General features: G+C 37.8%; 1 protein-coding gene across 1 annotated transcript in view; it reads right to left on the reverse strand.

Annotated features, from left to right (window-relative positions):
- Positions 1 to 503: 503 nt before the first annotated feature.
- Positions 504 to 27,650, reverse strand: part of LOC134540745 (uncharacterized) — a 166,178-nt gene continuing 139,031 nt past the window's right edge. Inside the window, exons 6-8 of the mRNA XM_063383641.1 lie at positions 26,075 to 26,247; positions 10,916 to 11,026; positions 504 to 5,188 (exon numbers count right to left, since the gene is read on the reverse strand). Coding sequence (XP_063239711.1) covers positions 4,947 to 5,188; positions 10,916 to 11,026; positions 26,075 to 26,247 — 526 coding nt within the window. The 3' untranslated portion in view covers positions 504 to 4,946. The remainder of the gene's footprint in view (positions 5,189 to 10,915; positions 11,027 to 26,074; positions 26,248 to 27,650) is intronic.

The raw sequence follows: 27,650 nt of genomic DNA on the forward strand, positions 1-27,650 counted from the left end.
TGTTTGTTGTGTGTGTTATGGGTTGTTCGTTGTGTGTGTGTGTCTCTCTCTGATATAAACTTATTTAGAAATTTCATCCCTACATTTTATTTTTTATGTAGGATCTATACATTTTTTTTATGAACAAATACTGCCATAATGCTGAACAAATTACTTCCAAGCTGACACTTCACTTATTTTGTGACACCACTGATTAACAGTGACCTTCCCGGTAAGGGTTGGTCATATCAAAACAAAATTTTGACAGAAGTTTTTGTTTATATTTAGGTTTGACATGTGAAAAAAAAAGTAAGGATTGAAGGACTTACAATATTCATAACTTCCTTAGTAGGCACGTGTTGAATCCATTCAAAGGTATTGTACGTTGAAACAAAAAGGGCCAAAGAATTTTTTAATCATTTGACGGAGGGATATAGAAAGTAGATTCCAATTAGTGTTCCCAAAGAACATTTAATTAAAGATGAACCAACTTGATAGTTTAAAGGAAAAAAAAGTAGTACATATTACACACACAGAAATTTGTGATTATTTATTAAGTAGTTGACGCTCAGTGTGTACAGACACAACAAATCACAAAGGAAACATTGTGCTGAAATATATAACAAACACAAACAATAAATACATGTAAATGGGAGATATTTGTTGTTTCCCAATACCTCCTTATAGGACCTTTAGCCTTAAAGATCCTGGAAAAGTGTATCATAAAGGATGTTAGGCCTATTTTTTTGTTGACTTTCCGAACAGTTGCCAGGTTCCTTGTAGCATGATTACTGATGCAGCCTTTCGAGAAAGGACGAGTCGCTAGCATGGTTGCATAAGGGCACAATTACAATAGCCTGATGGCTCCGTCATTCCGCCCGTCAACGCCACGCTTCTAGCCAAGTGATTTACAACTCGACATCATCCGCCCTGCAGAATATTGTCCCAAATGAGTACATACTGCGAACAATACATGTTTTCCTCTCGGACATTCATGTGACTGTAGTTTGCTATTTATGTCGTGTTTTTGTGCGTTTAGCGTTGCTGAAAAAAATTCAGAGTTGTAATTAAATGGTTTCCACATGAGTTTTAAGAACCGGAATGTTACTACTATACAAAACATCTGAACGACCTGTACAAGCACCACAGTCCTGTGTTTTGTTAACAGTTGACTGCCTTGACCAAAACCGTAATTATAATCCATTCGTCTGTCCGTCAAAAGTTAGAGCTTGCAGAGATTTTGAGGGATAGAATTTTTCAGGACAACCAGTTGTCTGCAGGTCACCTGATCAATGGACGGAGGTGACGGGCTATTGTATTTCTTCCTTAACAAACATTTGTAGTCACAGTATCTAATAATTTGGTGCAACGTGGGGATTTCAAATCTAAGAAAAAAGGCCCATATTTTGCAAAAAAAACTATGACGTATTTTAATTTATTTTTTGTTCCAGAACCAGAATTAATATATGGAACTCCATAAGTACCTATAATCATTGTGAAAGGTTATTGTTTTGTATATACATATATGCTATTTAATGTGTGTTATATGCCTTGCAGTTTGTCTACTGAGCGATCCTGGTTCTTAGTATTGGGGAGAAGAGTATAGGTTGCCAGGTCAAAAATGTTAAGTGCATCGTAGTTAACAATAAATCTTTTATGGTAGCCAAGAAAAGGTAATTTAAAAACTTAAGTAATTGACTAATTGACCACGACACAATTAATAAAACAAAAAGTTTCAATTGTAGATACATGGCTGACATTTTAACTGTTGCACTTATTTGACAGTAAAATTTTGCAATGAGACTTAAACGGCTGTCGTCATAATAGTTGAATAGCAGTAGTCCCGAGTCCTTAAGTATGTGAATCCCACTGATTTACCAGTCAGCAACGGCTCGTTTGCTCAACATTACTTTACCCTAATTTCATTGATTAAAAATCATGTCAGATCTAGGGTGTGTTCGTAAAGTCTGCAAGAGCGCAAGGATGCAAACTCTCAATGAAACACGCAGGTCGCAAGAAGTCATCAGCCCTACAACTTGATTGTACGTTTTAAAAAGATTCCTTTGGAAACCAGTTGCCAAGAAATAGTTTGTAATACTACCAAGACTAAAAACTGTAAATTTGAACTAAAATTAGCTTTGGTTAGTTTTTCATGTACGAAATATGTTTTTAGCATCAATACTTAATATTTCTTGCTAAGCTTGCCAAAATTGGTGCATAATTTAAGTTTTTGATTATTTTATAGATGCATAATATTTTTAACCATTGAAAAAATAATCAAATATTCAACTATTAGACTTTATTTTGTTTTATTATGCTTATAAATGTGCTCAGTTAATATTGGGAGGGCTATCCAAGAAATGGTTTACCAATAACTTTTAACTAATGTAGATACTGGGACAATACACATGCCCAGGCAAGTATTCAAAGGCATTATTACTGCAAACCCTGTTTTTTTGTTGTTTTTAATTTTAGCAATACATTTGTTTCATTTGAATGTACAAATTTACAGATAACTGTAATTTTATATGATTATGTCAGTTCCATTTACAAAAAAAACAATTTTAGTTTTATAAACATGAAACGAGTACAATTTTTAGTACTTTTATTGGAAGCGTCATTATCGTTCACTGTGCGTTAGTTTAAAAACTGAAGAAAAAGAAACTTAATTCTTCTGTTAAAAAGATGACCGCAGCCATCTAAACACAAAATGTCTGAATTTTTAAAAAAGTTTTTTCCGAACACTTATTGTCGAATATGGAAGTTGGAAACACGAGCCAAAATGCAAGAAGTTAAAAGATAACCGATGCTCGCGTTGTGTTTTATTTTAATCTTCCATAATTTACAAACGGGTAGATCTTAGGCTTTCTTGGCTGAAAGATGCAAACGACTTCTTGGCTTCGTGGTTGTTGTCATGCTCATGAAAATTATGAAGTGCCCGTAATTGTTGTAAATTTTCCTTGTCCGCAACGTCAGGAACCTGATCGTTTCAACAGATGTTTAGGAGTGTTTTTTGCGTGCTTACGTTTTTTGCGGTCTCGATAAGTGCCTTGTGTGATGAAGGACCGTCGAGAGCATCTAAGGGGCCCGAGGGCAAATAATTTTTTCCAACATCCCCCCATCCTTTCCTAATCCTTTTCCCCATTGCCTAATAATGTAAAACTTTGCAAACCCCACAATAAAAAAAAAGACTGTAAATTTTACTGTTCCCATAATTGTTAACTTGATCATAACTTCGCTTCAGTGGCGTAGCGTGGGTGGGGCGGAGGGGGCGGCCCGCCCCGGGCGGCAGCCCGCGGGGGCGGGTCGCCGGTGAAGCGGGTTGAGATCTGATCTATGATTCATTCATTACATGTGTCAGACACACTATAATGTTCCATTTTTATCTACAATTTTGCGCACCAACTATTTTTTAATATTTATTTAAAAGAAAAACTGCGAAATCACTGACAGAGCTCTTTATAACGTTTGTTTGTTTACATACGAACGGCAACATCGCATCACGCCGCGCCGCCCGCCGCGCGCAGCCGAGTTGAGCGGCACTCCTTATTATGTTAATTACTCATACAAAATCTTTTGTTTCACGCGTCGGCCCGTGTCGATGCCTCTCTTTCGCACTCAGCAGTTTGTTGTTGTTGCCTGTTCTGAATCAGAGGAAGAAATAAGTGGTAAAGGACCACTGGAGCTCCTCCAGTTCATTCAAAAACTGAATCTCGGAATTTCGGTTCCAAATATAGTCATCTTGATTCGTATATATTTGACTTTGGCGATTAGTGTTGCAAGTGTGAGAGAAGTTTTTCGAGGTTGAAGTTAATAAAAAATTACCTCAGATCTACTATGAGCTCCGCTAGACTATCAAACTTGGCTATATTGTCGATTGAACAAGAATTGGCTGCTAATATTGATTTTGACAAAGTTATTTCTGACTTCGCTGCTCATAAGGCCCGTAGAATCCGCTTGTAAAACCGCTCATCCTATTTTAACTTCAATAGAAGGTACCTCATTGCATGTAAAATTTAATTTTATTAAGCACCTATAGAATGGGGGCGGCAAAATGGGTCTCCCGCCCCAGGCGCCGAGATGGCACGCTACGCCACTGCTTCGCTTGTAATGTTTCTTGTGAATTTTATTAGCAATAGACTTGGACTTTTCACCCAATTAAAAAATAAATCTCCAGACTCAACCCCATTATCCTTCCTCCAACCCTCTCATCAACCCAATTCCTATGGTGCCGTGCCGGAGGTGTGGCAGGGGATTGCAGGGGAGGGTGACGAAATAAACAAAATAATTATTAAAAATTAGCTCAGCGCACAAAATTTCAATAAATATTATTAAAAATAGTTCAATCATCAATAAATTAACTAACCTCAAAAGGCAAGATAGTGTGCATTGGAACTTTTTTAATTTAGTGAAGAGGAAGAGAGGGAGCGTTTCTCTCCACGTAAGACTGTCCCTGCAGTTTGTACCCGAGCGAGACGTGTCTAATTTTTTGATTATTTAAATAACTTCAGTTCTTGAAAAGAAGGGTGGTGACGACCTTGCTGCGCCACTGCCCCTCCCCCCCTCGCAGGCCCTGGTGTGTGACGGCGATTGTCTTGTGGTCATTCTGGCGAAGGTGTGCGACCGTATACTCGGTCCGCCGCGGGGCGGTGCAGACTATACTCGATCCGCCGCGGGGCGGTGCAGACTATACCCGGTCCGCCGCAGGGCGGGTGGACTATACTCGGTCCGCCACGGAGCGGTGCAGACGATACTCAGTCCGCCGCGGGGCGGGGCAGACTATACTCGGTCCGCCACGGGGCGAACAGACTATACCCGGTCCGCCGTGGGGCGGTGCAGACTATAACCGGTCCGCCGCAGGGCGGGCGGACTATACTCGGTCCGCCACGGAGCGGGGCAGACTATACCCGGTCCGCCGCGGGGCGGAGCAGACTATACTCGGTCCGCCGCGAGGGTTTGGCGGAGGTTCAGGCCTCCGACTGCGAGGCGCGCTCCAAGGTGACGCACGGCCCGCCGCCGCCGACGACGACGACGTTGGCGTTGGCGCACTCGGCGAGGCAGCCGCCCCCGCCCTCGAAGTCCCCCGCCTCCAGCGAGGCGGCGTCCAGCACCAGCTCGCTGCAGCACGGCGAGTCGCGGAGCGAGTTCTGGAAGTTCTCGTACGTGGACGAGGCCGGCGAGGCCGGGTCGTAGGCCGCCGCGCGCCGCGCTGCAACCAATCACGTGCCAGCGTGTCACCCCGTCACGTGGAGTCCACGCACGACAGAGGCGAAACTTCTTGAATGGTGTAGATCAGGGGCGCAACAACTAAATTTCCAAAGGGGGGGGGGCAATATACATATTTATAAAGAATCATCGATCCCCCCTATTGAAGGGGGTGGTCCGGGGTTCCTCCCCTGGGAACATGTGTATTTCAAGGTGGAAAATTGTGCTATTTCAGCAGTTTTATTATCTAAAAATTGATTACACAGCACTTTCTTTGCCCCCGTTTGCCCCCACTTCAAGGTTTCAGAAAGGGGGGGGGGGGGCAAAATACCCTTGCCCCCCCCCCCTGTTGTTGCGCCCCTGGTGTAGATAGAGATAAATTATATCAATTGTACAAATCAATTACTCATTTTCACACGAATAAATAAATTGTAGATTCTGTAAATTAAAAAAAAAAAATTTTAAGCAGTCGTGAGGACTGCCGACAGAAGTGAAAACGATTTCGCAATTTTTAAGAAAAAAATATAACAAATTTGTTTTATCACGTCAGTAAAATAACTCCCAAATTACTATAAAATACGCATTGCATAGTAATTGTAGGTATTAAAAAAAATAATTATCTTAATTTTTAGGTTATATTGCTACAAAGACTCCGTTTTCTTCGTTTTTCAAACTATATCTATATGAGAATATTAATATATTTTATACTCACTTTTTACTGCACAGTAATCGTATACTTAAGATTTAAAATAAAAATTGAACAAAAACACAATTTGAACAGATATAGTGTTATCGTTAACACGTCACGTGACCATGCCGATGACGACTTACATGAATTTACTCCCTATCCAAACCTTCTCATAGAAGTTTACACTTCAAAAATAAATATGGCAGCGTCAATCGTCAGCCGTTACGAAAACTGAGGAGCAGACAAAACACAAGTAGCGTTAAGAGAATTCCGTAGCATCACCACTGCGTCATTTCCAACGCTCCGTTGCTGTCTTCCCATTCGACTGCTGGGAAGCCTTTCTTTCACAGACGAGAGAGCCATGCGCCCGATAGTGCATCTTCGTTGTTTTTTTTTTGACGTGACAACGTCTAATAAATCGATGAACGCAGGCTGCACGCACGAAAAAGGATGACACATTGTCCCGTTACCCACATTGTTCCGTTACGTTGTGTCCCGTTACGCTCATTGTACGCTTGCGCCGCATCTATCTCTCTTCCACTCGATTGGAACAACCATAGATTTGACTTTTTCGAGGCACCTTAAACTTGAAACACTCCTATTCGTTTCTTACTTTTCCTATCATCATCCTATCCTTAACAGAATAACACAGATTGGAAGAAGTTAAATAGCAAACATGTATAAAAGTTATAGTAAATAATCTCTTCGTTAAAGTAATAAATATATTTGAATTAATGAGTGCAAAAAAAAGTAAATTTATCAATTAAATTGTAGATTTCATTTCACTCCTTCTTTGTATCCACACAAAATAGTCATAATTCAATAAAAATGATTCAATTTTATTCATAAAAGTATGCAATAATTTCATCAATGGTTTGTTATGACGTCACGTTAAACTGTCGTCCGTAAACCGACTTTACAGACAACCAATTTTTTTTTGTTCATTGTAAATGAATATGGCGGTGTTGATAAAAGGAAAGACCATAAACAAGACAACGGTATTTATTTGTACGCCGCCATATTTTTCGTTTGCCGCACAACTCATGATAACTAATGGTCAATTAGGTTAGGTTAGCTACATTATAAATACTTTAAAACATTGTGGACGGTTGATTTGGTTAGGATAGCTACATTAAAGATACTGCGAAATCACGTGAACGGTTTCCTAGCGCTGGATAGCTACATATTAAAAATTTATTTGCTAAGCAACCATAAAATGATTTTACAGTATTTTTAATGGCTGTATCCGAATACTGGCCTAATGGATCCCTTAGCTAAGGGATCCACTAAAAGTGCATCGTAGTGGACGCGGCCATCTTTGTGTTGAATCCGAATTCTCACAAGGGATGCCGATGCATCCCTTCACGCATCCACTAATTCGAGATTTCTAGGGATGCGACACTCGCATCCACTAACGCGTCCCTACATCCATTAGCTTCGGAATCGGGTTTTATTTTGTTTGTGTATAATATTACTTCAGATTTTCAGCATAAGATTTATTTAAAACATTATAAGCGAAAGTGATAACTTAAACAGAGACAAATGAAGACGTTAATAAATATAATAAAAATACGAATTTAAACTTAAAGGAAACTTCAAAACTCATAAGTATTTTTAAAGTTTACAATTTATAAAATGTATTTTAATTGGATCGCTAACATGTATAACATACACGTTACATTATTTTTTAATTGGTAGGTATTTATTATTTACGTTTTGCTGAATATTCGTAGATATCCCTACACAAAATGGCTGCGTAAACATTAGTACGACTGACAGTCAACAGGTGGTGCTAGCAGTAAAAGTATTCGGATACTATCCATCCATTAGAAATGTGTCCTCTACATTGTGGCTGCATTTGCTAAGGGATGTAGGGATGTGTGTGCTAAGGACGCATCCCTATGTATTCGGATACAGCCAATGTAATTATACTTACCTAATATAACCAACCATCCACAATGTTTTAAAGCATTTATAATGTAGCTAACCTATCCTAATCGACCGCAAAATTTAATGCCACACCGGTTTATACAATGAGATAAAACGGCGTATGACGTATGAGTAGGCTGGGTTCACAATTAAAAAAATTAAGCTAGTGCATAGAAAGCCATGCACACTACCTGTGCACACGACCTGTGCGAACTGCGAAATCGGTTCACAATTGAATTCTTACTGTTAATTTCAGCCAATGAAATTTCGCGAACTATGCGACATCTGTTAGCAGTGTTAGTAAATAAACATATTAACTTTCAAAATAACGATAATACTATTATTATCTCGACATTTTCTTACCACAATATGGTTAATAAATATAAAAATATTTCTAGTCCCGCCAAAAAAACACCCTTCTCTTCTCTCATTGGCTGTTGTGCCATGCGTACGCGACCGAAATAAAATATATTCATTTCACTCCTATGCGCACGACCTCGCTCCCATGCACACGACCAACTTTCTGCTATTGTCCCTATTGTGAATCGTTAGGTTAGGAAACATGGCGTTCATATCCTATGCACACGACCTACTGTTACTGTTACTGTTATTTTTTCAATTGTGAACCCAGCCTAAGCTACATCCCAAATAAATACACCTGTTGTGGTACGGAAAAAAAAAGCTAGAATGAACTTCGGGGAACTTCGGGTGTGGCTCGCTCGTCTGTGAAATGAAGGCTTCCCTTCGACCGCTAGCGCATGCGTTGGAGTGGCGTCGCCGCTAACGCACTCTCCTTTACCGGTTTTTCCCCACCACGTAACATAACTATTTCCCTCATGCGATCGGAATTTTCGTAACGCTCAGTATTTTTTTCCTCCTCAGTAAAGAAGTTTCACTTCAAAAAAATATTCTCGAAGAACAAAGCAGAGATTTCCAAAGCCTTATTTATTGCAGGCAAAGAGGGAATAAAAATAAAGGTGATTATTTTTATAACAGCTATTTTACTGATTATTTCAGTAAAATTATCTTACGATGCTACTGGTAGAAAATTCGGACATTTTAACTCTCGAGTTCTGATAACCATAAAGATTTTATCATAAATAAACATGATAATTAATAGAGAGAGGAATTTGTGGTATTATTTTTGACAAATTTCGTTTTTAAAACAGGAGAATTTGAATGTTTAATTTGTTATTTTTACGATTTTGGCTACATTCATAAACAACATCTATTATTCATCAAACGTAATAACCAAACTAGTGTAAATATATTTCACTATGATGCATTTAAACAATATCTAAGACAGTATATATCTTAACAATAAAGATAAGTAAGAATACACATGTTTTGTGAGTTTAAATAATGTAGAATCTTCAGAAATGTAAAAATTAATAAGGAAAATTATAATTAATTTTTATTTCCTATCCGTGAATTTTGGTACAAACTTCAAGCTATGCAAAATACATTATCGATTTTATTGTATTAAAAAAATATTTTTTTTAATTTCAGTTTCATTTATTTTTATTGAGATTTAGTTCATGATTTTAGTTTCCTGTGGGTGTGAAATGTTGTATTGAATCACATTTCGGTGTTATTTTTGTTTTATGGAAAATCACCACAAAATAATGTTCCTAGTAATTGTTAGAGCCACGGAATTTTCGCGCATTCATTTAGTCACAAGCTAGAATGCAAACCCCCACACTGTCGCACTGTGTTCATGATTGGACCGCAGTTATCTGGACACGCCCCTCTACGACCGTGAGCCAACGATGTCCAGCTAGGAGATAAGTAAACGAATCAGGTAGTGCCAAATAACAAGGATAAAAATGTTCTCGCTAATAAATCAACCAATGGGAAAGTAAACATGGGTCGAGCACACCTATAACTTTGAATTATATCCTGAGGCCAGAGGAATCCGCGAAATTTCCGGGACTCTAGTAAGTAATTGTAAATTTGGTAAGAAGACAAGCGTTACGTTTTGGTGACGTCTTAGCTCCCAGTATACTGCATTTGGTAGGATAGTTTTGTAAATGGAATGGAAGTCGCTTGTAACGGAAATGTGGGACAAAGCGAAACTATATACTATTAACTGTTTAATAAATTTTAACAAGATGGGCAGTATTTTAACAAAATTACTTGCTGAAAATCAGGTCCAAAGCCCGGGTATAGTATTTATTCAAGTATGTATCGCTTTTATCGGAGCCGTTTCATTATATAGTTTAAAATTTCAGTCTGATGATCAGATTATTTTATATTTGACGATCTGCTCCGGCATCAAATTCTAGCGGAAAATACGTGCGATTAGTGTGCAGACATATAGTTGAATACACAATTTGCGTATTTTTTTTAAAGCTTTGCATTATTTTAAAGAATTATACTTTAAATTTCGTGTCCAACGTTTCGTTTTATGGTTGTATTTGCAACACGAGAACAGATGAATTTGCTCGTTGTCGATGTTCGATGTCACATATGTCTGATGCCATCACGTGGCACATAGAACCATGGCCCCCACATTCGATTACGGGCCCTGGACCCAGGCACGGAGACCCCCCCCCCCCCCCACCCCAAATTTTGCAGCCACGTGCTGCATTATAATTGCATGGTTATTTCTTACCTGCACTCTTTTTAGAATGTTATTTAACCTGAAAATACAGGGTATAATTATTGAGGACCGGAAAAATTCGCGGGTTCCATTACCTCTAGGATGAACTTTATAGTTCTACGTACACTCGGTCAAATGTCGCCCTCTCATTGGCTGCTGTCTTGTGTAGGTGTCCCAATGTAGCGGCCTGTGATTCGACACAGCTTCGGTTGAGTGTTTCTCACTGGCCCGGAGTCGTCCAGGTGAGTTGTGAGACAATAGCAGAGGCAGCACTGAGGTATAACTATATGCATTTCAGGCTGTCGTGAAATTAATCCGCGAAATTTTCCGGTCTCTAATAATTATTATGGTTACTATTTCATAAGTCCGAACTAAGCTTTATTTATAAAATTATTTTACCTTAAATTAACCACAGCGAGTACGTATATTTATTTCACACACTGAGACTAATATAAACGGGGCTGGGCAGGCAGGGGTCCACCCAGGGGGCGGAGGCCATGGCTGTTACCCACCTGCCAGGTGGCTGTGCACGCCTGGGACGAACCACCACGCAGCGGCGACGCAGCCCATCACCACAGCTATCACGAGGAACGTCATGACCACCACCTGGGCCGTCGACTGATCTGCGCACAAACACACGGGCCAAACCTTCAGTTTCAACGCCGCATTCACAGGAAACCTGAAACTCAAGGCGCCAAGAAGACTGCAGTAAGTAGGTTCAGCCCACTACAGGAACGGGTATACGAACGAGTTTTTTTTTTTGACGTGATAACGTCTTATAAATCGATGAACGCCGGCTGCACGCACGAAAAAGGCATGACTCATTGTCACGTTCCGCCTGAGCCGAGCGTGCAAGAACCGGCCAACCACCGTACGAGAAAATCTTCTATAATATCAAACTGGATAAGGCGGGCTTTTTAATAATAGTAGTATAGGAATGGGGCTTCTGGCACTGGCTTCTGGCTGTGGAGCTGTGTGTCCTTTCCGCCATCTTGGATTGAGACGTCACGGCGGCCATCTTGGATGACCTTGACCTTGACCTTTGACCTTGACCTTGAATTTGATCCTCAAAAATCGCCAAAATCCGCCAAAATTGGGCAAAATTTGCCCAAAATTCCCCAAAATTTCCATTTCTGTGGAAAAAAATTCCGCCAAAAAATCTCAAAAAATTCCACAATTCAAAAATTAGGATTTCGAAAATCCTCTAAAGTCGTTTTGCCCTAGAAAGAACCCAAATTCCTAAAAACGGCTTAAGCATCCTTAACTCAAGCTTCAGTTAAGCCATTTCTAGGAATAAGGATACCATGTCCGCTATATTGGATTGTGACGTCACGGCGGCGGCCATCTCGGACGGTTGTGACCTTGACCTTTGACCTTGACCTTGACCCCGGCGGCCATTTTAGATCCGCCATCTTGGATCCGCCATCTTGGATCCGCCATCTTGGATGACGACATTTCGTTTTCTCGAACAATCCGCCATTTTGTTATCCACCATTTTGAATTATGACGTCACCGTTCCAATTTTCGTTACGCCCGCCATCTTGAAAATCCGCAATTTTTATGTTAGAAAATCGGGAAAAATTTTAAAAATCATTAAAAAATTTAAATAATCGAATTAAAAAAAAAACACTGTTGCAGTTATCGTTACGGTCGCCATCTTGGATTATATAAATGTTGCATATTTCGTTACACCCGCCATCTTGGTTGAGTACCATGTCATTATTACACTTTATGTTACGACCACCATATTGGATCCTATTAATGTTGCAATTATCGTTATGGTCGCCATCTTGAAATGTAGTCACCATCTTGAAATTTAGACGCCATCTTGGAAATCCGTAATTTGTATGTTAGAAAATCGGGAAAAATTCCAAAATTCATCAAAAAATTAACTTAATAGAATTCTGATTGATTATATCGATTCCCGTCCTTGGTTCGAAACCGGTGAGGGCAAAAAATAAAAAAATCAGATCCTTCTGCCACAGAAGCCACCTACAGACTGACCTACCTCCACCAATAACAAGGTATTTACCATCAGCTGGTATGACGTCATGTCAACCATCTTATCTTTGTCCGCTGGAGGCAACCATCTTGTTTTCATCTGCTAGAGTGTGCCGATACCATGTAGTATAATTTTATGTTCACCATACCTTTGTCCTCAACTGTTGACATTGAACTTTGACCTTGACCTTGAACTTTGACCTTGACCTTGAACTTTGACCTTGACCTTGACCTTGAAAATTGACCTTGACCTTGAAATTTGACCTTGACCTTGAAATTTGACCTTGACCTTGAAATTTGACCGTGACATTGAAATTTGACTTTGTCCTTGAAATTTGACTTTGTCCTTGTCGACCATCATGGATCCGACATTTTATGTTCAGTACATGCTACCAGGAGCTTCCACCTGCCAGAGTACTCCATCTTGTGTGTGTACTTGTATTATGGAGTACATTTCCATCTGGATAATTTTATTCTAACCCGCTACAGTGCAGTAATCATTTATTACCGAGGTGCCCCCGCCATCTTGAAATTCGACCGCCATCTTGAAATCATGTAATAATGTAGCTAGAAAAGCGGGAAAAAATCCAAAATTCATTAAATAAATCACTCATTAACTTACATATTGATTCGATTCGCTCCAGTCCTTGTTTCGATCCCTGAATGATGCAAAACATTTAATTTTATATAAAAAATAATAATTTCAATAAACCATGTTCAAAATTCTTAAAGAGACTTTAAATCCTCTACTACCATCATCCTATCAGACATCAAGACCACCATATTGGAAATTCATTAATTGTAATGCTAGAGATTCGTGAAAAAGTACAAAATTCATTAAATAAATTTGAAATCTATATACTGATTGATTAAATCGACTAAGGTCCTTGGTTCGATCCCTGGCCGATACAAATCAACTTTACTTTTTAAAAAAGTACCAGAAAAGTGTAAGGTTCGAGAAATAAAACACCTCAAAGTCTTTTACTAACATAATATTTATTACACAATTTCTATCCTACTACAGAATCACTTGCGAAAGCCAGCAATCTTATAAACATTTAGCCCTGCATAGACGTGCATCGACTACTTCTTAGCTCCAAATGGCTCCAAATGCTCCAAACGGCCTTCAAATAGCTCCAACAGCTCCAAAAACCTACAAATGCTTAACAGCTCCAAATGGCTCCAAATGCTTCAAAAGGCTCCAAATGCTCCAACAGCTCCAAAAAAAAAAGGCTCCAAATGCTCCAATAACCACCAAATGCTTAACACAGCTCCAAATGGCTCCAAATGCTCCAAACGGCCTCCAAATGCTTGACAGCCTCCAAATGCTTGACAGCTCCAAATGGCTCCAAATGCTCCAAACGGCTCCAAATGCTCCTAATGTCTCCAAATTGCTCCAAACGGCTCCAAATGCTCCAAATGTCTCCAAAAGGCTCCAAATGCTTCAAAAGGCTCCAATTGCTCCAAACGGCCTCCAAATGCTTGACAGCTCCAAATGCTCCAAATGGCTCCAAATGCTCCAAATGGCTCCAACAGCTCCAAAAGGCTCCAAATGCTTCAAAAGGCTCCAATTGTTCCAAGAGCTCCATCTTCAATTGATTCCAACTGATTCCAATTACTTTTCTTATCGAACTTGGCATGGTTACTAACATGTCTTTATTAGTATACATTTTGACTGGCAGTGGTAACGTATTTTGCACCTTTAAGTTATAAGTTTTATTTAGAAATCAGATTTCGATAAATGGTAGATACCATTTGGAAAGAAAATATATTAATTTATCTTCAAGTTTATACACATACATTTAATTTAAGCCATTATTGTATGTAGCCAGCTTCCCTCAGTTCTTTGAGTATGAAGGATATTTCTTTAATGTTCGAATAGTTTCCTGCACAAAGCGATCCATGTAGTAGTCGTAGCTTGTCAACCAATATGTTAGGATCTTCCCATGAGGTATAATCAAACTCTTCTGCTGCGTTCATCATCCTTGCATGTTTATAATAAATATTATTATCTCTGGTGTCTATCGTTTTAACACCAACCTCAAGGTCACTTTCGTCATCGTGCCAGTGATTATCACAAGCTTGATCAGGATAATTTATTTTATTACGTCGTTTCCATCGTTTTGGTCTCAGACCGCCATCACAGTCTTCGATCTTGCCTGCTTTAGGTGCTTCAGTACAGTACTCAATCATGTCAGCCTTAGATGTGTCAGCACAGTCTTCGTTCACGCCAGCTTCTGATGTGTCACCACAGTCTTCAATCATGCCAGCACCACAAACTTGATCAGGATAATTTATTTTATTACGCCGTTTCCATCGTTTTGGTCTCAGAATGCCATCACAGTCTTCGATCTTGCCTGCTTTAGGTGCTTCAGTACAGTACTCAATCATGTCAGCCTCAGATGTGTCACCACAATCTTCAATCATGCACGCTTCAGATGATTCATCAAAGTCTTCGACCTTGTAAGCTTCAGATGGTTCTCCATCTTTCTCATTTTCATGGAGACGACTAGATATTGGAGTAAATATATTTTCATTTCTAATGTGGTTACAACTTCCTTCGTTTGTTTTAAATTTTAAATTATTATCTTGATCTAGATCAGTAATTTTAGCATTAGCTTTTTCGCCTTCGTTCCTCTTCCGCGATGTTGTAGCCCAGTCTTCGTTATCTTTATTCATCTTAATTGTACAGGTCTTGTAATGTCTATCCAAGTAATATCTTCTACCAAAGGATTTCTGACACTGACTGCAATGAAATGGTTTTTGACAAGGACCCAAATTACACTCGCTTCTCTCATGTCGTTTAGCATTCTTTCTCAAGGTAAACACCTTGCTACAGTATCTACAGTGATGACGTTTCGATACAGCGTCAGATCCTAAATCGGAATTCATATTAGTTACCGAGACTAATGCCAGATGCAAACTAAGAGTTTTAAATTAGATATATTACTTAAATAGAATTTTTTAATTATTTCATCAGCGAGAATTAATTTATCTCATTCAAAGGTACTTTTTGCAAGTAGTTCTGCTTTTCAACAACAGATGTCGCCACATGTTACTTGCAGGTAAATAATATTTAGTTCTTTTATGCGGGATGCGGGATGCTCACTAACGATCTAAATAGAACGATGGCTTCGCTAGACTCCAAGGAGAAGGAAGTTCGTCCATCCTGTTAGTGCTCCACAGATGTCTCATGGCGTAATATTAATTTGACTGAGTAATGATATTTTTTAATTCCACATGATAAAAATATTACAAGTTTTGATTTAGTAGCAGAAATTATCGAATTAAATGTAACTCCAAATAAAATGACATGTCTCATTAAGAGTAAAACTCCTTCATGGAGAGATCGGTTTCTCAGAATAGTCAGATACACTTAAAGAAACCACAGGAATGATTGCAAGAACACGGGAAAAAACCATCAAAATATTGACAAAAATAATCAGGAGCACAGGAGAAAACCATCATTATTTTGATAAGAATAATCAGGAGCACACGGAGAAAAACCATCATAATATTGACAAGAATTATCAGGAGCACAGGAGAAAACCATCATTATTTTGATAAGAATAATCAGGAGCACACGGAGAAAAACCATCATAATATTGACAAGAATTATCGGGAGCACACGGAGAAAAACAATCATAATATTGACAAGTATAATTAGGAGCACACGGAGAAAACCGACATAAAATTGACAAGAATTATCGGGAGCACACGGAGAAAACCACCACACATTTTCTATGATATCATAAAATTAAAAAAAAGATTGAAAATAAAAATAAATTAATAAAAAATTTAAAACAAAAAAAAATATATCTACAAAAAAATACATAAATAGATTCTGCTAGCTTGTAAACTTGTCATTGTTGAGCAAAGATAGAGTTTTAGTACAAGCCAGAATTTTATGTATTTTTTTGTAGATATTTTTTTTTGTTTTAAATTTTTTATTAATTTATTTTTATTTTCAATCTTTTTTTTAATTTTATGATATCATAGAAAATGTGTGGTGGTTTTCTCCGTGTGCTCCCGATAATTCTTGTCAATTTTATGTCGGTTTTCTCCGTGTGCTCCTAATTATACTTGTCAATATTATGATTGTTTTTCTCCGTGTGCTCCCGATAATTCTTGTCAATATTATGATGGTTTTTCTCCGTGTGCTCCTGATTATTCTTATCAAAATAATGATGGTTTTCTCCTGTGCTCCTGATAATTCTTGTCAATATTATGATGGTTTTTCTCCGTGTGCTCCTGATTATTCTTATCAAAATAATGATGGTTTTCTCCTGTGCTCCTGATTATTTTTGTCAATATTTTGATGGTTTTTTCCCGTGTTCTTGCAATCATTCCTGTGGTTTCTTTAAGTGTATCTGACTATTCTGAGAAACCGATCTCTCCATGAAGGAGTTTTACTCTTAATGAGACATGTCATTTTATTTGGAGTTACATTTAATTCGATAATTTCTGCTACTAAATCAAAACTTGTAATATTTTTATCATGTGGAATTAAAAAATATCATTACTCAGTCAAATTAATATTACGCCATGAGACATCTGTGGAGCACTAACAGGATGGACGAACTTCCTTCTCCTTGGAGTCTAGCGAAGCCATCGTTCTATTTAGATCGTTAGTGAGCATCCCGCATCCCGCATAAAAGAACTAAATATTATTTACCTGCAAGTAACATGTGGCGACATCTGTTGTTGAAAAGCAGAACTACTTGCAAAAAGTACCTTTTAATGAGATAAATTAATCCTCGCTGATGAAATAATTAAAAAATTCTATTTAAGTAATATATCTAATTTAAAACTCTTAGTTTGCATCTGGCATTAGTCTCGGTAACTAATATGAATTCCGATTTAGGATCTGACGCTGTATCGAAACGTCATCACTGTAGATACTGTAGCAAGGTGTTTACCTTGAGAAAGAATGCTAAACGACATGAGAGAAGCGAGTGTAATTTGGGTCCTTGTCAAAAACCATTTCATTGCAGTCAGTGTCAGAAATCCTTTGGTAGAAGATATTACTTGGATAGACATTACAAGACCTGTACAATTAAGATGAATAAAGATAACGAAGACTGGGCTACAACATCGCGGAAGAGGAACGAAGGCGAAAAAGCTAATGCTAAAATTACTGATCTAGATCAAGATAATAATTTAAAATTTAAAACAAACGAAGGAAGTTGTAACCACATTAGAAATGAAAATATATTTACTCCAATATCTAGTCGTCTCCATGAAAATGAGAAAGATGGAGAACCATCTGAAGCTTACAAGGTCGAAGACTTTGATGAATCATCTGAAGCGTGCATGATTGAAGATTGTGGTGACACATCTGAGGCTGACATGATTGAGTACTGTACTGAAGCACCTAAAGCAGGCAAGATCGAAGACTGTGATGGCGGTCTGAGACCAAAACGATGGAAACGGCGTAATAAAATAAATTATCCTGATCAAGTTTGTGGTGCTGGCATGATTGAAGACTGTGGTGACACATCAGAAGCTGGCGTGAACGAAGACTGTGCTGACACATCTAAGGCTGACATGATTGAGTACTGTACTGAAGCACCTAAAGCAGGCAAGATCGAAGACTGTGATGGCGGTCTGAGACCAAAACGATGGAAACGACGTAATAAAATAAATTATCCTGATCAAGCTTGTGATAATCACTGGCACGATGACGAAAGTGACCTTGAGGTTGGTGTTAAAACGATAGACACCAGAGATAATAATATTTATTATAAACATGCAAGGATGATGAACGCAGCAGAAGAGTTTGATTATACCTCATGGGAAGATCCTAACATATTGGTTGACAGGCTACGACTACTACATGGATCGCTTTGTGCAGGAAACTATTCGAACATTAAAGAAATATCCTTCATACTCAAAGAACTGAGGGAAGCTGGCTACATACAATAATGGCTTAAATTAAATGTATGTGTATAAACTTGAAGATAAATTAATATATTTTCTTTCCAAATGGTATCTACTATTTATCGAAATCTGATTTCTAAATAAAACTTATAACTTAAAGGTGCAAAATACGTTACCACTGCCAGTCAAAATGTATACTAATAAAGACATGTTAGTAACCATGCCAAGTTCGATAAGAAAAGTAATTGGAATCAGTTGGAATCAATTGAAGATGGAGCTCTTGGAACAATTGGAGCCTTTTGAAGCATTTGGAGCCTTTTGGAGCTGTTGGAGCCATTTGGAGCATTTGGAGCCATTTGGAGCATTTGGAGCTGTCAAGCATTTGGAGGCCGTTTGGAGCAATTGGAGCCTTTTGAAGCATTTGGAGCCTTTTGGAGACATTTGGAGCATTTGGAGCCGTTTGGAGCATTTGGAGCAATTTGGAGACATTAGGAGCATTTGGAGCCGTTTGGAGCATTTGGAGCCATTTGGAGCTGTCAAGCATTTGGAGGCTGTCAAGCATTTGGAGGCCGTTTGGAGCATTTGGAGCCATTTGGAGCTGTATTAAGCATTTGGTGGTTATTGGAGCATTTGGAGCCTTTTTTTTTTTGGAGCTGTTGGAGCATTTGGAGCCTTTTGAAGCATTTGGAGCCATTTGGAGCTGTTAAGCATTTGTAGGTTTTTGGAGCTGTTGGAGCTATTTGAAGGCCGTTTGGAGCATTTGGAGCCATTTGGAGCTAAGAAGTAGTCGATGCACGTCTATGCAGGGCTAAATGTTTATAAGATTGCTGGCTTTCGCAAGTGATTCTGTAGTAGGATAGAAATTGTGTAATAAATATTATGTTAGTAAAAGACTTTGAGGTGTTTTATTTCTCGAACCTTACACTTTTCTGGTACTTTTTTAAAAAGTAAAGTTGATTTGTATCGGCCAGGGATCGAACCAAGGACCTTAGTCGATTTAATCAATCAGTATATAGATTTCAAATTTATTTAATGAATTTTGAACTTTTTCACGAATCTCTAGCATTACAATTATGAATTTCCAATATGGTGGTCTTGATGTCTGATAGGATGATGGTAGTAGAGGATTTAAAGTCTCTTTAATAATTTTGAACATGGTTTATTGAAATTATTATTTTTTATATAAAATTAAATGTTTTGCATCATTCAGGGATCGAAACAAGGACTGGAGCGAATCGAATCAATATGTAAGTTAATGAGTGATTTATTTAATGAATTTTGGATTTTTTCCCGCCATTCTAGCTACATTATTACATGATTTCAAGATGGCGGTCGAATTTCAAGATGGCGGGGGCACCTCGGTAATAAATGATTACTGCACTGTAGCGGGTTAGAATAAAATTATCCAGATGGAAATGTACTCCATAATACAAGTACACACACAAGATGGAGTACTCTGGCAGGTGGAAGCTCCTGGTAGCATGTACTGAACATAAAATTTCGGATCCATGATGGTCGACAAGGACAAAGTCAAATTTCAAGGACAAAGTCAAATTTCAAGGTCAAGATCAAATTTCAAGGTCAAGGTCAATTTTCAAGGTCAAGGTCAATTTTCAAGGTCAAGGTCAAGGTCAAAGTTCAAGGTCAAGGTCAAAGTTCAAGGTCAATGTCAAAGTTCAATGTCAACAGTTGAGGACAAAGGTATGGTGAACATAAAATTATACTACATGGTATCGGCACACTCTAGCAGATGAAAACAAGATGGTTGCCTCCAGCGGACAAAGATAAGATGGTTGACATGACGTCATACCAGCTGATGGTAAATACCTTGTTATTGGTGGAGGTAGGTCAGTCTGTAGGTGGCTTCTGTGGCAGAAGGATCTGATTTTTTTATTTTTTGCCTTCACCGGTTTCGAACCAAGGACGGGAATCGATATAATCAATCAGAATTCTATTAAGTTAATTTTTTGATGAATTTTGGAATTTTTCCCGATTTTCTAACATACAAATTATGGATTTCCAAGATGGCGTCTACATTTCAAGATGGTGACTAAATTTCAAGATGGCGACCATAACGATAGTTGCAACATTAATAGGATCCAATATGGTGGTCGTAACGTAAAGTGTAAGAATGACATGGTACTCAACCAAGATGGCGGGTGTAACGAAATATGCAACATTTATATAATCCAAGATGGCGACCGTAACGATAACTGCAACAGTGTTTTTTTTTTAATTCGATTATTTAAATTTTTTAATGATTTTTAAAATTTTTCCCGATTTTCTAACATAAAAATTGCGGATTTTCAAGATGGCGGGCGTAACGAAAATTGGAACGGTGACGTCATAATTCAAAATGGTGGATAACAAAATGGCGGATTGTTCGAGAAAACGAAATGTCGTCATCCAAGATGGCGGATCCAAGATGGCGGATCTAAAATGGCCGCCGGGGTCAAGGTCAAGGTCAAAGGTCAAGGTCACAACCGTCCGAGATGGCCGCCGCCGTGACGTCACAATCCAATATAGCGGACATGGTATCCTTATTCCTAGAAATGGCTTAACTGAAGCTTGAGTTAAGGATGCTTAAGCCGTTTTTAGGAATTTGGGTTCTTTCTAGGGCAAAACGACTTTAGAGGATTTTCGAAATCCTAATTTTTGAATTGTGGAATTTTTTGAGATTTTTTGGCGGAATTTTTTTCCACAGAAATGGAAATTTTGGGGAATTTTGAGGAATTTTGGGCAAATTTTGCCCAATTTTGGCGGATTTTGGCGATTTTTGAGGATCAAATTCAAGGTCAAGGTCAAAGGTCAAGGTCAAGGTCATCCAAGATGGCCGCCGTGACGTCACAATCCAAGATGGCGGAAAGGACACACAGCTCCACAGCCAGAAGCCAGTGCCAGAAGCCCCATTCCTATACTACTAATAATTATTCGTGAATATATTTGAACAAATTATTTAAATTAAATTTGCAAAAACTGTAAATAATATTTGAAAATTAAACAAGTATGCGATTTTTTCATCAATGTTTTCTTATGACGTTATCACGTAAAATTATCGTCCGTAAACCAACTTTACGGACAACCACCTTCCTTTTTTTTTTTTTTAAAGTAAGTACCGTTTTGAAATTAGGTCGCTGTAACGCTGCGGTCGACATCTGTTGGCCAGCTACAGACGCCATTACGGAAACATCCGACCGTGTCGACGTTTGTTTGCGAGTGTTTGAAATGCCTCCGCCGATTGAGAATCCCGCCGACTGTGAAATGCGCGCCGTGATTCGTTTTCTTATTGCTTGGGGCGTGACAGCGGCTGAAATCCATCGTCAAAATCAGTGAAGCGTATGGAGAAAACATCATGACCGATGGAAAGGTATGAAAATGGGTTAGAGCTTTTGAAGATGGTCGCACGAATTGTTCATGATGAGGAACGGACCTTCTGTCATTACTGAAGATCTGGTACAGAAATTTTGACGAAAAGTGAAAGAGAGCAGAAGTTTTACGATTTCGTCGTTATTTGACCCTGACGTGCTGCAGTAGTTAATTAAGGCGGCAGACTTTTGTGAGGATGGGATCAAAAGCTGGTTGCACGATGCGGGAAGTGCCTAGATATGGGTAGAAATTACGTAGAAAGGTAGTTGAAGGTACAGGTTTTCAAGCAAGAATAAAATTGTTGAGAAAAGTCTACTTGTCTTTTTTGACGTGACAACGTCTAATAAATCGATGAACGCCGGCTGCACGCACGAAAAAGTGTCCAGTTGCGCACATTGTCCCGTTACGCTGTGTCCCGTTACGCTCATTGTACGCTTGCGCCGCAACTATCTCTCTTCCACTCGATTGAAACAACCATCGATTTGAATTTTTCGAGGCACATTAAACTTGAAACACTCCCATTCGTTTCCTACTTTTCCTATCATCGTGCTATCCTTAACAGAATAACACAGATTGGAAGAAGTTAAATAGCAAACATGTATAAAAGTTATAGTTAAAATAATATGTTCGTTAACGTAATGAACATATTTGAATTAATGAGTGCAAATAAAAGTAAATGTATCAATTAAATTGTAGATTTCATTTCACTCCTTCTTTGTATCATACAAAATAGTGATAATTCAATAAAAATGATTCATTTTTATTCATAAAAGTATGCAATAATTTCATAAATGTTTTGTTATGACGTCACGTTAAACTATCGTCCGTAAACCGACTTTACAGACAACAAATTTTTCATTTTAATCCCTGTTTTTCAAACCATCTCATAAAAAAATTTCATCCAAATTTTTCTGTCAGTATTTTCAAACGCCTGAAGATGGTTTGTTCAGTAATGTTACCTTACAAAAGAGGTCTTTATGTTGAAAGTGTCCAGGACGCACCATATTTTATGTGTAACATCTTAGCACTCGGTATACGGCATTTGGTAGGAGTAATTACGTGAATGCGACGGAAGTCGTATGGAACGGAAACACGTAATCGTGATGCTGCCATCTGTGGCTGATGGATGGGAACCAAAGTTCACAAAGCCAAAGGAAACATTTATAAATAATTAAAAGTTTAATGAATTTTAACAAGGTGAGCAGTATTTTAATAAAACGTATCTCTGTTGACACAACCTACAGGCGTAGGTAGATGTCGAAATACCGATTTATTATGGAAACGTTCTGGATACTTCTATAAAAGGCTGGAACAATTTAAGAACTTAATGTACATGACATCCTATATGTTATCCAATATTCCAACATGATATATAAAACATTTTTCTATACTCCAAGCAGCGAAAATGTTTCGAATTTTTTTAACTCAATGAATCCAGCATCTAATAGTTGAAAACTAATTTCATATTATGCCTACTAAGGTAGTTATAAATTTGTTGGACTTCCAAACACTATTTTTCATCCTTTGCACTAATACGTAGTCGTATAAAAATATCTTAAGACCAAGATTTAAATAATATTAAGATCGTTTAGAATGCATTCGAATAAATTTGTTAGTAGAGAAGTATTGATTTTTTTAAAATTTAAACCCCTGTTTTTACGATGATAATTTGCTTCATTAAAATTTGTTTCAGCCAAAGGTTTGAGAAAATGTTAAGAATTTGTATAATAAATTATAACTGATTTTATAGTATACATACAGAACATGTTATAACTTTTTTTTCTAGCAAACTTTTTTACTTTTACCTCTTGCAATAATAGTTGGGTACAAACAAATTTACTCAAGAAAACATTTTAGACAATATTAAAAAAGTTTAAAATAAATAAGAACTGATCAGATAGTGTACATGGCATGAAAGTTATATTTATTTATTTTTTCCAACCCATATTTTTTCAACACGTTAAATAATTGTTCTTCATATAAAAAATTGTTTCATATCTAAGTTTTAGATAATTATCGATATAAATTGAATTATTATATATTTTACCAGTTACCTAATAAGGGAAATGGGAAATTTTTTCTCCTGTAACCCCTGCTTATTTCACCCTTAGCAGCATTGGTTGGTTGTACCAAAAATTGTTTCAGACAAAAGTTTTAGATAATATTTATAAGGTTTAGAAAATGTTTGAACATATTTGATAGTGTACTTACTAAGGGAGTATTTAATTATTTTGTCTGTCAACCCATGTTAGTTTCCATCCCTTGCAGTCATGGTTTGTCGTATAAAAATTATTTCGAACAAAGTTGTAAATAATATTTTAAGTTTTTCTAATAAATAAGAACGGATTTAATAGCGAACATGTTACGGAAATTACGATTCTTTTAATTTCCAGCTATTTTTTTCCAGCACCCTGAAGGAATGGTTAGTCTTATCAAAATTAGTTTCCAACAGAATTTTTAGAAATAAATTATAAAATTAACAAACATTTTGAACGGATTTGATTGTGTAACTACTAGGGTAGTTATTAATTTTTTAAAATCCAACCCTTGTTTTTTTCCATCCCTTGAAATTATGGTTGGTCGCATCAAAAATTGTTTTAGACCAAAGTTTTAGATAATATTTATACGGTTTGCAAATAATCTGAAAATATTAAATTGTGTACATTTTTTTTTCAATCCCTGTTACTTTCCACCCCTTGCGGGAGTGGTTTCTCGTTCATATAAAAAATTATTTCGGATGAAAGTGTAAATAATATTTTTAAGTTTTACAGTAAATAAGAACGGATTTAATAGTGTACATAGTACGGATTTTATGAATTCTTTTCTAAGCCCTGCCTTTGTATTTTTTTAACTCCTTGCAGCAATCGTTCGTTTTATCACAAACTGTTTCAGACAAAAGTTTTGGTTAAAAATTATAAGATTTACAGTAAATTTAAACGTATTGGATTTTGTGTCTACTAGGGCACAAAATCAAATCCCACCATAAAGTTTGTCCAATTTTTGGACAATAAATGAACGTAGAATTATTTAAAATAATGCAGAGCGTGATAAATAAGCAAATTGTGTTAATTGTGTTTTTCAAAAATAAATTTAAACACGAATTACACGTCATTTCTGCACCCGTCGTGAATTAGATTCCGGAGCAGCTAAGTCGACTATCCAATAATTCAATTAGAGAGAAAAATTTTAAACTCTGAAAGGGCTCCGATATAACCAAAAAAACCCGGCTTTGGATCTGAGTTATGACAATTAATGTTACTGAAATACTGCCCATATAGTTAAAATTCATTAAAAAAAATTAATACTATAAAGTTTCCATTTGGCTTTGTGAACTTTGTTTCGCGCCATCCACCACAGATGGCAGAACCGTCTGTTACACGAAATTACTCCAACCAAATGGTGTACCTATATTGACAGCTAATTTGTTAAAATTGAAAAATAAAATAAATAATTACTTGGCATAATAAAAACTAACTTTAATTTCGTATGCGCATAATTAACAGAAATAAAATAACGAAAGGACTGGAGTGCCATTATAAATACAGCTGTGAGGAATAAATCCAATTAAATGAGATATATTAAATTAATACTAAGTATTCAATATCAATATAAATGCGTTATTAACTTATTGAACTAATTAAAATAATCTAGATAAATTAAATAATGTTCGCAGGCTTTCACGCCCATTGTCTGAAGTAGCTTGGCTTCTGGGTTGAAGGTAACTGCTCCCTTATGACGGCAACTGCAGTGTCGACCGAAACGTCGGCGAATTATTCGCCAAGGACACGGTTACAACCCAGGAACCAAGCTATTTTAGATAAAATCAAATTAGTAATCAAATTAAATTTGCTGAATGTTTGTTCAAATTGATTTATTAAATAATACTGTTATAGTTTATCATGCAAATGAATTATACATACGGCTACATAACCTACATGCAGAAACACAGTCTCTATCACTAACATCCACAGTATAAATAATAATGTTATAGTTTATAATGCAAATAAATTATACATACTGGTACATAATCTCACTTATAGAAAATGGTCTCTATCACTAACATCCACAGTATAAATAATAATGTTATAGGTAGTTTATAATGGTAATAAATTATACATACGGGTAGGTACATAACCTCACTTGCAGAAACACAGTCTATATCACTAACATCCACAGTATAATTAATAATATTATAGTTTATAATGGTAATAAATTATACATACGGGTACATAACCTCACTTATAGAAACACGGTCTCTATCACTAACATCCACAGTATAAATCATTATGTTATAGTTTATAATGGTAATAAATTATACATACTGGTACATAACCTCACTTGTAGAAACACGGTCTCTTTCAGTAACATCCACAGTATAAATAACCTCACTCGCCACCAGAAACAAGGGTCGGTATTGGACGAACCTCGCGACACGTAGCTGAGCGGCAGCTCGACGACCTGCTGGTGGCGCTGCAGGCGGGACACCTGCACGTCGTTGGCCGACTCGAGGTCGCCGTCGAAGGGCGGCGCGGCGTCGTCCGGCCCCAGCTGGTTGCCGTCCAACTCGGGTCTGCGGCGCGCCCCTGGCATGTTGATGCTGCGGCACACACCCACTCCCCTCTCTTCCCCTCTGTCTCCTGCATTCTCCTTCACTTAACGCGTGCAAATGTGCACCCCGCATGACAGTGCTCCAAGCGGCAAGCGTGGTGCAGCTGCCACTAAGGAAAAGAAGCGATCCGTAGCCAAGAAGGCAGCGGTGGGCAAGAAACCAGTCAAGAAGACTCCACCTACAGCAGAAAAGAAAAAAAAAGGCAGCAGCTGCAACCCCCAAGCCCAAGAAGGCACCTTCAAAGGCAAAAAAGTTGTCCAAACCTCCCACGAAGAAACCCGTGCTCCAAAGCCAAAGAAGGTTGCCCCAAAGAGCAAGTCGCCCAAGAAAGCAGCCCTAAAGCGGAAATGAAGATGCCAGCAGTCTATATTTATGAGTGAGGGGATTTAGTCATGGCATCAATTGCTGCGTGGCTGGTCAATCCCCTCCTAGCGCACGATGCATGCGACCCTCTTCTTGCATGGCTAATCCCCAGACGTAAAGGTTTCGGCCTGAGACGCACCTAGGTACCTCCCCTAACCCGGACCCCTCCCGAATACACTTAAGTTTTGGTTAGGTTAGGAAAAAAATCGGTATTCCGAGACGTTCGCATGAGGTAGCGAATAAGCACTGCCTTGTTGGGACATAACTGCACAACCTAACTCACGTGGCCCGTATTCCAGAACGTGTCCAAACCGAACCCCAGTTGGGGAACAGATCGGCAGCCGATTTAATAAACTACACCCTGCGTGAGACTAGAGACGGTTTTCACTGCATTCTAGCGGACGTTCCGCATCTACCAATGCAAATGTTACAGCAACAATGCCAGAGGAAGCAGCACAATCGCACTAACTTTCTAATTTTCTCGAGTAATATTTAGGTTGCGATTATTTCTTTTTGCGACCACGAAGTGCATAAGATAGTTTCGTTATAAGTTTCAATTGGCACACCAATGCGTTTGGTACATCCCACGATGGTCACAAAAAATTATATATATATATATATATATATATATATATATATATATATATATATATATATATATATATATATGACAAAATCCACGAAAGAGTTAACCCTGCGAATACGTGGAATTTGGACTGGTCGTGTCCTATCGTGCACTAGGAATATGGTTAGGTTGCAGGTGTAGCATATTCAACTCCTGAACCCCCATTTTTGTCTTGGAATACAGCTTTAGGGTCAAGTTTTTCTAGGGTTAAAGAGACCTAGACGACTGCGTACGAAAAATAGAAGTGGATGATTGTGAACTTGAAAAGAATGTGGTTTAGAGAAAAAAAAGAACTAAAGTAATGTCTTAAAACGAGAGAAGGATACGTAAATTAGACTGTAAGACTTAGAGGTACAATATACATAAAGGATGACAAGACATACATGTGGGTGTTTAGGAAATC

Source organism: Bacillus rossius, chromosome 17 (assembly GCF_032445375.1).
Source record: "Bacillus rossius redtenbacheri isolate Brsri chromosome 17, Brsri_v3, whole genome shotgun sequence".
Classification (NCBI taxonomy): domain Eukaryota; kingdom Metazoa; phylum Arthropoda; class Insecta; order Phasmatodea; family Bacillidae; genus Bacillus; species Bacillus rossius.